The following is a 17,111-nucleotide window of genomic DNA, read 5'->3' on the forward strand; positions in this document are numbered from 1 at the left end:
TTTGAACGAATGACAAACAAGGTGAGAAAGAACAAATCTGTCATGATCCCGGAGCAGACTCTCAATGAATCTCAGCATGTTGTCAAAGAACAAAGAAGAATGTAGCAGAGGGGAGTGTGATGTTTCAGCTTGAAGCTCTGCATACACTAACATACTATAGTATTTAACTAAAAAAATTATTAACTAAACATATGAGACAAACTCTTAATACCTTTTTATGGGTATTCACAGGCAGTAGACGGAGTTATGCGTGTGTGTGTTTATGCAGACACAATAAATGAGCACTTGCTGAGGATGATGCTACTGTGTTTCTAAACTTCTAAATAAAACACTAGATTATGTGGGAGGAGTTTTTGTTGGATGGCCTGTTCTCTTACCTCTGTCAGTTTCAGGCCTGAGGACCTGCGAGACTCTCTCCGTTTCTCTCACTTCCCCTTCGGTGGGGACAAAGTAGAGAGAGGAGGTCCCATGACGCACTGGTCCTCCCAGATCAAAAACAAATTGCTCTTCATCCTAGGATCCCTAGTGTCCAGGCCAGGCACAAGTGTACTAAGTGAAAACAGCCTTTATGTTTCAAGATCTCAACCAACATTGCACAGCAAGGACATATATTTGTGGAGCTGCCTATAAGTCCTTCAACACCGAGACCAAGAATGCTGTCAGACAACATTAAATATTGGTGGCTGCCCTGCAATATTATTGGTGCCTGCCTCGTATCCTCAGTATAAACTGGTAAATGTCAGCGTCTGTCTAGTAAAGCGTATTCAAATTCCATCGCGGACTGACAAACAGAATTAACCCCCAGCAAGTCAGTGCAAAAGAAGGAAATTAAGCAAACAACACTCGAGAGGGAACAAATGGAATGCAATTTTTATTTGTGTTCTATTTATAAGGAGGACAATAGCAATATTTTTTTCAATAAAATGGCTTCCGGAATTGTGAAATTTTGTTTGTTTGAGTACTGTACATTCTAAATCACATACCATCATTCCAAATGCATCAAAACGAGACCCTAATGTAGGTACTGAGATCGGCATGTGGCATACTAACTTGCCATACATTTTTCTACTTAGCAATCATTTTTTATTTGTTCTGAATTGCATTTGAACAGTCTATTTTTTTAACAGCTAACACGAGCTACAAAGCTTTCATAACACAAGGCTGAATCCTAAACCCTTCTCTAAGCCCTGAATAAGGGAACTACTTATTGTGTGGAACAAGAAGTTCTAATTTACCTTACATAGTGCATAGTGCATAAATAGCTTTACATTGAACTTTTTTGGGGATTTAACCATCAAACCCTAGAAGTTTGCTGATATTCTAAAGTGGAATAAGTGGAAATATAAAGGGAAATTGAGAAGATTTACAGAACTGTCCACCACCTCCATGTTTTATTCTCTCCTCATTCTTTGGCTACATATTAACGATTAAAAGTGAAAACTACTTTCACCCTTGTGAATTACATTAACTGTTGGTTGCCAGATCTGCCAGTTGCGGTTAGTTAGCTCTGCCATGCGCTTAAGGATATGTGTTGGCGGAAAAAAAATTCTGGTTACATAAACAAACAAATCATAGACATTTAAAAATGGCGATTGAACAACAGTTGTATAAAAGCTGTATCACACGAGGGAATACTGTTGGATTAAGTTATTATTGTGCTGGATGTATCCATTATATGCAGGGATATGTGTGTCTATAAAGGGATATAAATGTGATCGCATGCTGCTGTAGCCCATTTGTAGATGCTTTTCTGCTCACCGCAGTTCTAAAGAGTGGTTATGATGCTGACTTTTGTGGATGCTTAGTGTTTTTTCCACATCATTCTGTGTAAAACTCTAGAGATCTGGAGTTGTCCGTGAAAATCCCCAGAGATCAGAAGTTTGTGAAATATTGAGACCAGCCCATCTGGCACCAACTACCAAGCTCAAATAACTGACAGCACATTTCTCCAATTCTGATATTTGACATGAACATTAAGTGTTTAATCTGTACAGTATATGCATGATTAAATGTTTTGTGCTGCTGCTATATGTCTGACTGACTAAATCATTGCATGAATGAGCAGGAGTTCTAAATAAACAGCTATTAAGCATCGCTACTTTCAGGCACAACTAAAACAGATAGCACAACTGATAGCACAACTGGCTAGTTCATGTTTCCTTTTTCGACGTACTGCCACCTCCTGGAATTTAGAATGATCGTCCCTTGTGTAGAAAGAAAAGGCGTGTTTTTGTTTGCTTTTTTTCTGGCAATGTCTTCAAGTGCAACTTTTCACAGAAGATTTAAATAGACAGCTGACAATACTCAGTCACCCCCTGTTCAGTGGTAATTTTTGTCGTCAACCATAAATAGACCCAAAAGATCCTGGCCCCAGGCCAGGCTAACCTACATTAATGCATGATTAAGAAGGCGTCCACTGGTAAAGAGAGAACAGAGGAAAACATCAGTCTTCTCTAATAGTTTCTCTTCCCATCACTCTAGAAAGACAAGCTCGATGCTAATTCTTTTATATTAGCTGCTGTGCATCCATATGTCTGCAAGATACGACAAATCAATCCTGTCAGCTGCGACCAGAACGTTAAATGTAGCTATTGTGTTTGAGGAGAAAAAATAAAACAACCTGATTTGACGTTTATTTTGTGCCTCTATCACAGTGGTTTTAAAACAAAAGATAAGCTGTACACATGGAGCAATACTACATTACTACTATACATGTAATAGACTGCACCTGAAAAGATCTGCAGAACCTGTATAGAGATCAGTGAATGCAACTGTCAAATAGCGATGAAAAGCAAGGTGCATAAACTTCCTTTTATTTATTATATGCATTTGCACATCCTTTAATTATTAATTTTTAAACAAAACCACATGCTGGCAGCACACCAACTATCTCGTCTTTATGTGATCCCGTTAAAGGTAATAGATGCATAATGAAAAAAAAAAAATACAAGTCCACCCCATCCCCCTGCCTGATTACCAATTTAGCAAATAAAATAAAACGTTGTGTTTATCACTGGTACTCTGATAATTGTCTACAAAACAATCCGACTAATTACAAGCAGCGTGATTTTAAACGTGGTGACACTCTCAACTCAACACTCCAAAAATAAACTAACAGGGTCAGTATTTGTGGTGATGCTATTAAAGTGCCAACATATTTGCAGCTACTGTATTAAATCATTACATACGCAAAGTACATGGTAAAGCTTGACTACTAGAATATGCGCTGGATGTTGGACAAATGCACTGTTACAGCTGCCTGATTAAAGCTTTGTAACCATTAAATAGGGAAGGACAATAGGATTTGGTGGGTTTAAGAAGCATGGTCAAGAAATGGTCACCGTGTACCTGGTTTGTGTTGGTGCTTGATGGCAGAGGATTGGACACCATCGGCCCAAAAATGTCCAAATCATCACTTATTGGAGCTGTAGTTCCAGATCCTGCCCCTCTGGTGGTTGTGTTGACTGCAGGTGCATCTGAAAGGAAGAATTAAAGAGAACGAATAAGGGAAAAAGAAGAGAGAGAGAAAGAGAAGAGAGAGAGAAAGCGAGACAGAGAGAAATAGAAGGAGTTCCAGTGGAAGCGAAATGACAGGTCCAGGCTGACTGTCTCAAAGGGCAGTGGGTTCAGGCTGTCCGACCTCTAACTTCTCTGTGCAAATTAGGTTAAGGTCTCACGATCACTGTGAATGTCAGAGAGTCATGGCTTCATGTCCATGTCCTTCCTAAGGGCATCGAGCACTCAATATGCATTTTAAAACTGCCTATTTTTTTTTATTTTTAAATACACTGTACATATTTAAATTTCATACTGCAGTTGCTGGGCTCTCTCAGGTGTCATTAAAGCAGTAGATGCTGTGATGTCTTGGCATGTAGTCAATCCCAGAATTAATGAAATTAACATTCTTTTAAAAATAGCAAGCACAACAATCATCAAAGTGTCAACTCAATCAACTACAAAAACCTTGGAGGTGGAGAAACCACCAATTATCACATTTTCTTACTGTAATTCTCGAGTTCAGTCATGGCATTGTCAAATTGCAGAGAAAGCATCTACGATGGTGGATCACTGATGCTTTGCAGCTGTTTTGCAGCTGGTAGTCGACTAGCTCTTGTGCTTCATGATAAGCATCAGGACTAGTGGTTGACAAACTATTTTTACAAATACTGATATCAATTATAAGTATTGAAGGAGCCCAATTAAAAAAAAAAAAAAATCTTGGTGTAAAAAAGTTAGAATAACTTTTACGCACAAAAACAACTTTGTTAAAATGCCTTTAAGCATGCGTTTAACACTAGAATTCCTGGAAATGTTCGTTTAAACCACCCTGGCAGCTACTTCCTTTATACAATAGCCTTCCATCTTCAGAGTACTTAACAGCTTAAGTTAGGTATGTTTAAGCTTTTACATCCATTTAAATGACCACCAGCCAGAAAAGACACCTTGAAATCAACTTCAAAGTTGCAGAGCGTGCAGTTTTCAATGTTCTGCACGGTAATGATACAGAAATTATATAGGATATAAAAATGATGTCTTGTAGACAACAGTGGAAGAGCAAATCTTTTTACATATAATAAAGATAGCCCATGTAGTTATGTATGCATACCTATAAATGCATTTAATTGCTTACTTAACTTAATTAATGGTTTATATTAATGCTTGTTTGTGATATATGTGCATGCAAACACACATTTATTTTTCCTGTATGAAAGTTTGTTTTGCACTTTCCGCATAAATATTGTGCAAATTTGCCCTATAAAAGTATTTAGTTAAGAATATTAAATGCATCTTCTGCATTGTAATCAGATAAGTAATCTGACTCATCACTCAATAGTATTGATTAGAACTATACACACTTTGTGCTCCGAATCCACAGGCACGTGCAGGCATTTGATTCTGCACCACAGGATACACAGAGGATATTTCAGTTCAAGATTACTTCAGTGATTTTACTTAAGTTTAAACTCACTTAAATTTAGATTTTGCAAGACTTGTGCTTCCAAATAGTTATTCTCAGTTTACAGATTTCAACTTTATTAAAGTCTATTTTGGTCTGAATTAAAGAGTGTAGTCCACAGACACAAACTTAACGATATAAAGAAGCCTAAAGTTTTAGATAGAGGAGTGCAGCTGTCCAAAATACTTCCACAAGCGTTAACACAGACACTGCTGGTATTCTTGCCAGCTGAAGCTTCTCCAAATTCTAATTGTGTGGGATAAGGTACTAACTTTAAAATACAGATTTTAAAAATAATGCATCAAAATAAAACCAGCATCAAATATAATGAACTGCATACAGAACCAGTCAAAAGTTTGGACACACCTTCTAATTCAATGTTTTTATGTAGTGATTTATTTTTTACATTCAAGAACAATTACTGGAAATTTCCTAACTACAGCATTAGATAATTAAATAGCAGCAGCAGCCGCCACAGTCGGTTGTTATTTTAAGACACGAAGGTCAGCTGTCCTGGAACAGTTCCTGCAAGAACAGTATTGTAAAGTGCATTTGCAAAACCAATGAAACACCATGATGAAACTGGCTCTCATGAAGGCCATGTCAGGAAAGTAGAATGAAATGAAATCACCAAAAAACCATGGAATTAGAAGGAGTGGCCAAACTTTTGACTGGTCATGTATGCAATTCATTATATTTATATAATATATATGTGGTCATGTGTATAGGTGTGCACAGGACTGTGCCGAATCCCGCGCCAACAGTGCATTGACTATAAAATGGACCATTCTTGTAGTGAATTTAGTTTGTACCTGCAATATTTTTTAATGAACTTATTTGGTTTCACTTTCCAAAAAAATTAAGAAATATGCAATGTGAATACGATTCTTATTCAGATAAATGTTACTGAAGATTAAGAAATACTATTTGTTATTTTTTTGTGTTTGAGTTTCAACAATACAAACAAAGGACATTCCTTCTGCCTCTGCTCTTCTCCTGCGGCTTATTGACAGCATTGAAAAAAATAGAAAAAATCAAATCACACTCAACAAGCGTCTGTGCCGGTGGTGGGAAACGCAGCGTCTAGATGCTGACTCTAGTGGGATATTCAAATACACTTTGTCTTTTCGTCCAAGTCCTAGCTGGTGTCCATACTTCACACACACACCAATCCCTGGAGGACAATGTCTACATTAACGACCATTTTCCCTGTTTTTTTTTCTCCTTCTAAGGACATCCAAATAGGCCTGGAGATGTTGGAGAGAATGAGCATGTACTGGAACAAGAAGAGTAGAGCCACAGGGTGGGAAGGCAGTGGGTGATGTAAATTTTCTCTCAGTTTTTTTTCATAACGCACTGTGCTGCTTCGTGCTGCTGTGGGGAAAAGCGGAAGCATACACAGGCAAGACACAATTCCATCATCACACATGGCTCATCATCAGCTCCCTCAGCCCTGGAGCATGCCATAAATTCTCCCATACAGAAACAAACACACAGTGTGCTCCCAGTGGCATGGTCGCACACTAACTAATCCATCTTGTTTTTCTCTTCCAACCTCTTATTTCTGTCATTTCCTCTTCTCTCTTTACCTCAATATCAACCATTCACACACACACACACACACACACACACACACACACAAGACAGAGTGGGGGGATGAAAAATACAGACACTAGTGCAATTTTGCGTTAGGTCCCTATAGTTTTTATTGTCGAGAACATAATGGAGTATGTGTTGGCTCTGGTCATCCGGAGGGTCTCGTGCTGCCTCTCTGATCAATGCAGGGATAATTTGGTCAGCTGGCTTCTTTCTGTGTCATCTAACCAGCACAAAGAGCCAGAAAGCAGCAACAGGACTATTATCCGTAGCCTAGGGCTGGGTGATGTGCCTGGATGAGATCAATATCATGATAACCCAGCTGCACCAGAAAAATTTCCCCCAGTGGAGCAGTAACAAGTTTATCTCATCTCTCATAAATTCTATCACAATACACTTCTCGGAGAATGGTGACTAACTGCATTGCTACTCAAAGTAACACTGATCAGTCTGGATATGTTGTGTTTGTTAGTATTACATACAGTGGGGTGGACCGGGGAGGGGGGCGACACTAATATACACTGCAGTACATTTAACTGTGGAAGTACAATTAGGCGACTTCACAAGTCTGGTTAAAATGCGCACTCTGGAAACACGTTCGGTTTTCTGTATAAAATGTATTTTTTAACACATTTTCTTTCCGCCTCATTTCTCAACCCCATCATAACCTCAGCTCTATTCCTGTACCCGAACCAGCACACGCAGCTAAGTGGCTCTGTAGTGCATGTACAGAACAGCTTCACTCACTCAGACATGGTGGAGGAGGACGGTAGGCGAGAGTGGGATTGATTACTTGCGTCTTACCCAGGCCTAGCAGGTCGATGGCAGGCTCAGCACTCTTCTTAGGGCTGGCTCTGGAGTCTATCTGAATGTCCTCTCTCTTCTGTGATAGAAAGGAAAAGAAGAGGTTAGAAATGACGGATGAAAAGACCTCAGAAAACATTTAGTATGTTGAAGGGTTTTCAATAAATATAGCTTTCTTGCACTTTAAAAGGGCAACTGTATAGTAAATGATCAATACTGTCTGGTTTAGTAGGCAAGAAGTAAACCTGTCCTGATTCAATGTGTATAGCAGATATAAAAAGTCTACACGCCCTTCCTAAAATGGCAGGTTTTTGTGATGAACAAAAATAAAAATAAGTCATGCGAGTACTTTTTTTATCTTAATTACAAAAATTACAACATACAGACAATAATCAAGAAAAACAATAATCATATAAAATAAATCTTACTTAACTTAACCTGACTTTTTTTCCAACAAAAATGAAGTCAGAAAGAAAAGGATCATGTGTGCAATACTAAAAACCCCCCTATGATATATATAGCCTAACCTGCATGTCTTTGGACTGTGGGAGGAAACTGAAGTAGTCGGAGGAAACCCACCAAACACTCTCACACACACACACAATATTGTGTACAGTACATATATTCAGATACCCTCCTTTTTTAACAAATTAAACAATAATCTATTTGAAGCATCTTTAGTTTTTCTTCCTTGCAAAAGCATTCCACATATACATTACTGGGAGTGTTTCCTTTGTCTTTTTTTTTTTTTAATTATTCCTGGCTTGTTTATTAATAGATTTTGCATTTTCCAAGTTGCATTTTCACATTAAGGTTAAAAAAGTGCTGGCTTGGATCACTAATGATAAAACTACAATTTTAACATTACAAAAACCTGCCATTTTATATGAGAGGTTTGAAGACTATTACATATCAACTGTACAGTATATAAACAATACACACTCATACATGCACACATACTGTAGTACATGTGTACACAAACACCCAAGCACACACAATGCTTTATGTCCGAGGCCCTCTGGGACTGGCTAAAGAAGGCTCCTCCCTGTGATTGGATTTGAGGGCCGTTTCTAGGTGAGAAGTAAAACTTTAATCCAGGATGAATTCCTGATCAATGAGTGCCGCAGCACAGGATGGCTCAAAGCCCCTTAAAACCATTACACACAAAAACACACAATATCAGAGGTGAAGGCATGGACAGCTGCATATTTCTGCCTTCATACGAGAGACTAAGAAGAAACGAAAATACCATAAGTCTGAAAAAAATGTTTCTCCATGTTGTGCTTATTTTAGCCTGCATTGTCACATCTGAATTAAAACCAGCATGTGGCATAAGCTTTATTGGCACGATAAAAGAGAATAATAAATAGAACTTTGTCAGCTTCATCACACAGGCACTACACAATGAAAATGTAGTTTGACAGAGAGATGAAAAGAAAGGGCAAATGAAATAGGTTCACTGATAAATAGCTGCTGGTTTAGACATGTGGAATTATTGGTAGACAAAAATGATTTTATAAAAAAAAAAAATACAGAAAACCATGGCTTAATAACTACAGTGTTACACTGACTGCAAAACAGTTTACATTCTGGCTCCTGTTATACCTTATAAATCTTCTTAAAAACATTCACCTAGGACACGCAGACACCTTTTTAAAGCACCAAAATGAGTGCAAGTGTGCGGCTTTATTTAGCAAGGTGCTCTCAAAGTCAAGTAATTTGAGTCATTTTAGGCTCATTTGCACACTAAAGTGCTTATGATTCATAACTGATCGTCATCATGCTTTTTCTTCCTGTTGCGTCTCAGCATGGTCCTTAGATTAACTTCTAAACCAGAAAAATATTCTATCCGACATCTGCTAGTTGACTAAAGGAATAAAAACACATGCTATAAAGGCTGCATTTCCCCTGGTAGAACTAGCTGCGTTCGTAGCCTTTCATTAATTACGCTTAGCTAATTCTGACACCACCCTCAAATTATACCAGACAGAATTCAGCAGAATTTGAAAGTATTAATTACCAAAACGCTGAAACTGCCGCTTTTAATCTTTCTACTGCGCTGAAAAGCTTTCTCGGAGTTAGACGTTTCTGTGTTAAGCCTTTTGTGACCTTTTCATTCTCATATGTAGGAGCAGAGCCAGCGCTGCAATGTGAGGTACAACCGGCCTTTATAAGCAGGGGACTAGCCCTCATTCAGCCCCATGATTGAAACGTGTAGCGGCGAAGTGGTTAGCTTTGCTTGAATTATGCATGAATGCAGAAGCACGGCTTCCCTTCTATTTGGTGGTGACAAGATAGACACTCGCATGCACAGATAAAACCACTAATGCTTTTAGACAGAGTATTCATCTGGAGCAGAATTTGGTGGTTCAGATAAAGGAGAATAACAGCACGTGGACAGAGAAACACAAACACCTTTACAAGACACACAAACGAGAAAGACGCCATGAATTACCAGCGCTGCCTATGCTCTACTTTCTCCTCTATTCATCTTATCGATCAATGCACATTCCTCTACGCTTCCCAGAGTCATCTCATTCCACCTCTCCAGCTCTCGAGACGTCGTTTTTCCGAGACTGCTGAGTGAATGGGTGTGAAATGAGTTGAACCCCATGCTGTGTCTCATGGGCCTCTCGTATCAAGGTCATTCCTAATTCATGAACACTTCCCTTTGATGGCACAGTGATTCCATTTGGGTCAGATTCACTCGGACCCGCCAAGGCCTCGCTATGCAAACATGATCACTGAGCAAAAGAGAAAAAGAGAGACGCTTACTAGTGCTCAGACACTACACTGAGGGCCACTTGTATCACATCAGAGCAGAATGAGGCCAGTCTCACTAGGGCACTTGACACCCATTTCAGTTCCTCATATCTAGCAAACAAAGCCAATACAGTCCTACTGTGTGATGGATAGTAGTCTGAACTGTAAGAGCTCTTCTAATGCATCATAGTGAGAGTAATCCAAGCAGGGGGTATTAAAGGAAAGTGCAAATGGGATCCTTCCATTAAAATTCATTCAAATCTGCGCATACACACCAAAATGCCAAATCAATACCATTGTAATTGCTGTTAAAGACACTAAACAAGATTTCGATCACTCTTTATTAAACCGCCTCTACACTTACTGTAGAGTTACATACCTGCACACACTTGTGCAGAAACGCAGAATTTCTTTTCACTAACTGTCTGCCCTTAAAATGTGTTCATCTGGGAACACAAGTCAGACGAACCACTGACTGAATACTTAAATTCTGGAAACAGATCATTCGGTTTGTCCCGATTAAAAATAAATGTAAAATAGATTAATAAAAAAATAATCATTTGCTGAAAAATGGTGGAGAGATTTACGTTTGCTTTTCAATCGTTCTTAGGACGTTCCTGCAGAGATGATATTAAGTAATGATCCAGTTCAACAAAAATGGTTCTAAACAGTCTAAAGACGCCCAAAGGTATCTAAATCATTAGAGTTTCTTGTCCTCACACAGTGAATTCAAGGCTTTGTTGTTGGAAAGCTAAGCACCATGGCAAAATGGAAATAAGCCCAATCAGTTTAGTTTGTAATCAGTCACCAGCTGTGGAAACGTCCTCCATGCACCTGCACTCCTGTGGGACTGGAATTGTTAAATGCTTAGAATATTTAAGCGCAATTTTCTCCCTTTTCAACTGTAGGTACTCTCGTGGTTGAGATAAATGAAAAAAGGAAAACATTTCAGGGAAAAAAAAGCCTAAAGCTTTCAGAAATACTGTATATGGGATGGTGCACTCTCCCAGGCCAGCACACAAATGATAACAGGATTAAGAGGACAACCAACATTCACAACACACTATATGATCACAGTAGTATGTGTGTTACAATGATTAGTATGTGTTTTTAGCGTTTCTTATTTTGTACTGGCAATAACTGAACTGAGCACACAGGAGGGGTTGAAATTGGATCTTCTTGTGCTTACCCAGCAACAATGTGAAAATTCTGTATCAATCTGACTACAAAGAAAAGGAAGGCAAAGTATATGAAGGTGCAATGACTACTTATACATTTTGCCTTGACATATAATGCAAACATAATGACAAAATATACAAGCATCCTTGTATATGTATACCATGGCCGTTAGGAACATAAATATTAATATGTAAGCTGTACATTTCGAAAACTAATCATTTATCCTCAATGGAAGCCGAAAAAAGTGCAATAAATTAATAAACAACAGCTGGAGAACAATAAGGAGGAATAATTTTTTTCTTTCTTTGAATTTAAGTATTCTTTAGCACCGAGTGGTAACCTGATCACGTGAAATCATGAACAGAAAAGACGCTCAACCTGCACCATATTTGTTGTAGCAAAAACTGTTAATTACATCATCCTAACAAAAACATGCTCAATTAAACGCGTAGCTACCGCCTCCCAGGCTACAGATAACACAGCCAAGTTTTAATGATCCCTGGCAACTCCGCTCTTCTGTAGGCATGAAAATGCTGAACAAGAAGAAAATGGTGCACAGTTAGTATTTAATGTACTTCTTATTTAATATATTTCCTTTTACAGCATCTGAGTGATCAAAACCTGAGTCAGACAAAGAAATGTGTAGCCTCTCATCATCTCAGGTCCTGCTTCTTTCAGTTTGTGTCTCCTTTAATGAGCTCTCAGCTGCAGCTACTACAGTCTATAAGCAGCTGAACATACAAAGCGTTTAGTTCAGTCTGCTAGTAACAAATGATCAGTATGTGTAAAAAAAAAAAATTTAAATACAGATAAACAAAGTACATCTGATCCAGACTGCAATAATACAGGAGGGACTGAATAAAGTGCCTTTCGATGTTTTTCTTGACTGTTGTTTGCAGCCACATCACCACTAACCAATTTGTGCACACGTCAACTGGTAACAAACTTCAGCACGTGTCTGGTTGGTTTAGACTTCCTTCATTTTGCAGATTTTTGATCTACAAAAAAAGCTACAGTGAACATAGACTGACTGAAAACTGACTGAAACTGCACAACAAAACATTTCTGGAGTCTATGTCCACTGTAGACATCACAAATCTGTAATATAAAGGTAATCAAAGCCATCAAATTGGTGTGTTGATTTTTTTTGTTACCTGTTGATGAATGCATAAAATGGTTAGTGATGGTGTGCACCTCAGAATGCATAACATGCTGAAACCTGAGATGAGTCTACAGCAGGTCCAGATATGTTCTCCAGCTGTGGTTTCCTGCTGCTGTAAACAGTCCACCTCAAGTTTAATCATGTTTTTCTGAGATGCTTTTCTGCTCATCATGGTTTTAAAGAGTTGTTATGCTGTTGTTATGCACTGCAGCTTTAAACCAGTTCAGACCTTTCTCTCCGAAGAGGCATTAATGGTGGAGAAATTCTGCTGGCTGGATATTCTTCAGACCGTTCTGTGTAAACTCTAGAGATCGCTCTGCGAGTAAATCCCAGGAGATCAGTGTTTTCTGAAACACTCATACCAGCTCATCTGGCACATAAAAAACTGCCCCAAGTCAGAGTCACTGAGATTACATTTTTTCCCATTCTGATGTTTGATGTCAACAATAACTGATGAGTGCACACACATGTTTTAAACTTCAGGTACAACGACTTTTTATGTTGCTAAACAGAAATCGATATATTTTTTTAAACCTGACTGAATGAAGGATCCATCCTAAATAAATACTTTAGGTCACCTGCTACATTTTATTAGTTGCTGCATTGTGTTTCTTGGGAAACTGCATTAACAAATTGCGCAACCGATTCATTTTTTTGGACCCACCTGGACAACCCATTGAGCAAAACAAAATGTATTACTAGTATCTGGAACACCAGTCAGAAAGCTTTTATGAAAAATCCTAGCCTGTCATGGTGCAATGTTTTTCATAGTAGCTGTACCTAATTCTTTTGACGGTCACACACCCCGCCACACAATTCCCAAGCAGAGAAAAGGAAAGACAATTCAGGCTAAGAAAGCCAGCAGTGACCTTTATTTACGAACGCATAACAGTCTGAGGACAAGAACAGTGAAATCACAATTGTGTTTGTACACACGATGCACATCCCTGCAAGATCTCCTAACTCCCATTGAAATCATGATCTCAACCATGAACCTAGGCTCTACATCTCTACATCTGTCCATTTCTTCCACTCTCACTGCTGCTGCATCGCGACACCTTCCTCTACCCTATCATTACTATTTCTATCATTACTCACCTACCTTTATTTAATACCATCGCATTATTATCCACTAAGCTCTCCGTCTCCCCCACATTCGGCCATCATTTTGCATTACCACTTTATCACTGGTGCCGACTGTAGCCGTCTTGAATTTCACAATCTGATGGGAGCGGTGTGGGATCTAAACAAATGGGGGCATAAACTAGAAACTAATCAGTCATCACTGTCCTATCTGATGTCTAGCGTCATACTATAATGTCCGGTCATCGATTCTAGATCACACCCGAGCAGATATGAGGAAATGCCACGAGTTTGAATTATGCCTTTTTGCACTAGGGACATGCAGGAGGCACTTGAGCTAGACAGAGCTCTTAACCTTGCAGCTATATGAGCTCCTGAGCTCATATCTAATTTGCTTTTTGCAAAGGTCAGATGGAATGTTCAGCTATCCATGGCCTGCTATAGGGACCCAGTATGGCAAAAGAATTGCCAAATCCTTATTGTGAAGCCAGAAGTGTGTCCGAGACGAACTCTCAGATGAACTCTCCCTAAGATTGAAGAAATAAGCTACAATGAACTACATTTTTATTTTATTAGAAAACGGATCTATAGATATAAACTCCATCTAGATCTATAATAGAATTTGAGATGCTGTCAGGCCTGGTGTGAGTTCAACAGCCTATAGTTTCCAGAAGGTGCTGAAATCTAAGCCTGCTAAGGGGAACAGGCCAGCTGCAGAGCAGATCTCATCATCCCCACTCTTGGAAATGGCCTTTAACAAAAAGTGATAAAAGTAAAATGTGAAAGAATTGCATGTGCACTTCGAAGATCAATGCAAAACAAATTTGGAAACTGTGATACGGTTTAAAAAGATTGCTTTCCTTGAGGAATGGTATAATGGGAAAGTAGAAAAGAACAGGAGTAAGACAGGTGGATGATGAGTGGGTTGGTGTGGAGGCGCCATTCGTTTAAATCTTATTCACCTCACCGGCAGGCAGCAAGTCATGATGAGCACTCGTACACTTTCTCACTACACACATTGTTTATAGCGAGGGGGGGATGGGAGGGGGGGGAACTACTAGTTTAAACAACATTTACAATCGACTATTTTCACATTAACACCAAATGGTATGTGGCTTTTAACTGTGCAAGCTCTCAGATCTCTCTGGACACAGAAGATACAGTCTTTGTCTCTTGATGCATCCTAAGCATACAAAGGCCAACATCACAGCTGTAGCTACCATCTGATAAACTTTTAATTAAGACTTTGCATAAAACCTTATCTTCACTAGACTGGAAGAACTTCAGCTCTCATTCATTTATCTGAAGCCCGAAGGTTGATCTCATTAAAATTCCTGAGCCGAGTTGTCGTGATTGAAATGCACAGCCTTCACTCCTCACCTGATAACGTGCATAAGGAGAGCGGCAGATTTGTTGCTGCAGCTTTAAAAAGGCCAGGACAAACAGTACAAAGTATACACACTTCATGCTCGTGTCCCACAGTTTAAGTGGACAATTAGTTCATAAATGGACCCTTAGAATGGATCGTTAAAGTGTGAACAGGTTAAGAAAAGCTTGCAGGAAAATATCAACACCATTCACACAAACACTGCTTTAAATGTTTGTTTTTTTTTTTAAGCGGAGATGGAAAACGATGACAGACGTATGCTCTCTTCAAGCTGCTCGGGGAAATAGCCTCAAGTAAATCTCTCCTTTTTTGCTGCTCTAAATCCAGAGTGTATTGATCAGCCTCCCAGCGGAAAACACTATTGATCAACTATGTGTGCGCGCCTATGCGTGAAGCTGAGCAAAAAAGCTCACTGTGTAAGGAGAGGCGAGTGTGTGAGAGGTGGTTAACAGGGGGTCTAGATCGCTGTTTGTCAGAACACAATGTACATTCGGATGACGTTACGGCAGGTTCACACTCACACGTGCACTCGAAAACATGTACACAAGCACACATGGGTGAGATGAACATGCAAATATATATTCAGTATAGAGTGATTTACTAATGTACCAGGCAGCTACTGTATGAGTCACCAGAAGGACTTGAATGCACCTCGCCACAGATACTATAAGTCTTTGTTACTCCACTGCGGCTCTAAACCCGTTCTTTCAAAAGATATTCCTTCTTGTCGTGTTTTGACAGTGGCAATGGAGAGTGCCCGACTGACACGTCACTTGATAACTCCTCTAACGGTCTACAGCTGAGCCGAGATCTTGGTCGACTTTGAAGGCTACGTCGTATAAATGACATCGTTTTCATATTCGGAGCATTCGCTGAGTCTTTGTTCACCGTGCACAAGGAAACTGGCATTCTGAAATGGTCCACTTTATTCACAGTAGAATCTACTGATCATGGGGTAAATTCAGAATAACTTTGTATGGATTTGCACTGACTCCTCTCTCAAAGGGAACAAGTGCATAACAAAACCTACAAGTATGTTTTTTTTTTTAATAGTCCTTTTACAGACCGTGCTTCTAAATTAGCTCATAGTGTATACCATATTTGTAAAATATTCACTGGGCTTCCAGGTGCGTCAGTGAATATGTATGAGCAACACCAGGACAGTTGTCATCCGCCTGTCATTTTTAAGAGGAGTGGGAGAATAAGAGGCATTTGATGCACTTTTGACTGATAACTTGTGCTTACATACTCCAACGCTTTGTGACTACTGTATTCGTCTCACTTTAACGCCGATGCTCGTGTAAGGACGCTGTCTCAGTCTCAGTCACTGATCCACACATTTACTTGCTAGCTTTACCAAGTAGGACTGAAATCAGATCCTCTTCTTCAAGTAAAGCAACCCCCCTCCATACAGACAGGGGCAGAAGCCAGCTTCACGACACTCGCTTTTCCATCATACCGGTCTCTAAGACCCAATATAACGCTTCCACAAACAAGTGCACACGAGGCTTGAACCCTTTGTACAAAGACATTAAATACACTGTGAGGACACCCTGCACCACCATGCTAATTAAACAAACACATTATCAAAGCCTTGCTCTTGTTAAGCTTTTAAGCTGTGCGTTTACAAACATCGGTGTGTCAATGTGTGCGAGTGTGTGTGTACAAATTGTTTAGGTCTTCTACATGTCTCCGTCCTACAGAAGACCTCCGTCAGCATCCTTTAAAAGCCGAGGGTGTTCAATAAGTCACTGCAGCACTGCTGAAAGAACATCTCGTTTTCCTGCAGGTAGCCGAGGGACTCCTACATGGTCCGTTTCATCCTTTCTTCACATTTCTCCTCTGTTCTCTTCATCATGCTATCTCGCTTCTCCCAGCATCCCGTATCTCTATTAAGCTTTTTTCACACATCCACAGCTCCGTCTGATAATGCTCTCTCTATTCACAGTCTAAATCTTACACATCATTTCATTCCCAGTCAGTTATTTTACATCCTTCCATCCAGGGGTTTATTGAGTGTCAACGGCTTTAACAGAATGCGAATCTCAATGATGTACTGTAGGAAAAAGCGTGCTATACTGCAAGCTAGAAGTAAGCCAATGAAAGGAACTGCACAATGCAATGGCCAGCTATTTTGCGAACAGTCATATTAGCCTTTTTTTTTTTTTGCATAGGAGGTT

General features: G+C 39.4%; 1 protein-coding gene across 2 annotated transcripts in view; it reads right to left on the reverse strand.

Annotated features, from left to right (window-relative positions):
- Window positions 1-17,111, reverse strand: part of smap1 (small ArfGAP 1) — a 112,577-nt gene that overhangs the window by 20,164 nt on the left and 75,302 nt on the right. For both annotated transcript variants that reach the window (XM_053501902.1, XM_053501903.1), the window contains 2 exons: window positions 7,358-7,436; window positions 3,349-3,476 (listed from right to left, as the gene is read on the reverse strand). In XM_053501902.1, coding sequence (XP_053357877.1) covers window positions 3,349-3,476; window positions 7,358-7,436 — 207 coding nt within the window. The remainder of the gene's footprint in view (window positions 1-3,348; window positions 3,477-7,357; window positions 7,437-17,111) is intronic.

Source organism: Clarias gariepinus, chromosome 8 (genome assembly GCF_024256425.1).
Source record: "Clarias gariepinus isolate MV-2021 ecotype Netherlands chromosome 8, CGAR_prim_01v2, whole genome shotgun sequence".
Lineage (NCBI taxonomy): Eukaryota > Metazoa > Chordata > Actinopteri > Siluriformes > Clariidae > Clarias > Clarias gariepinus.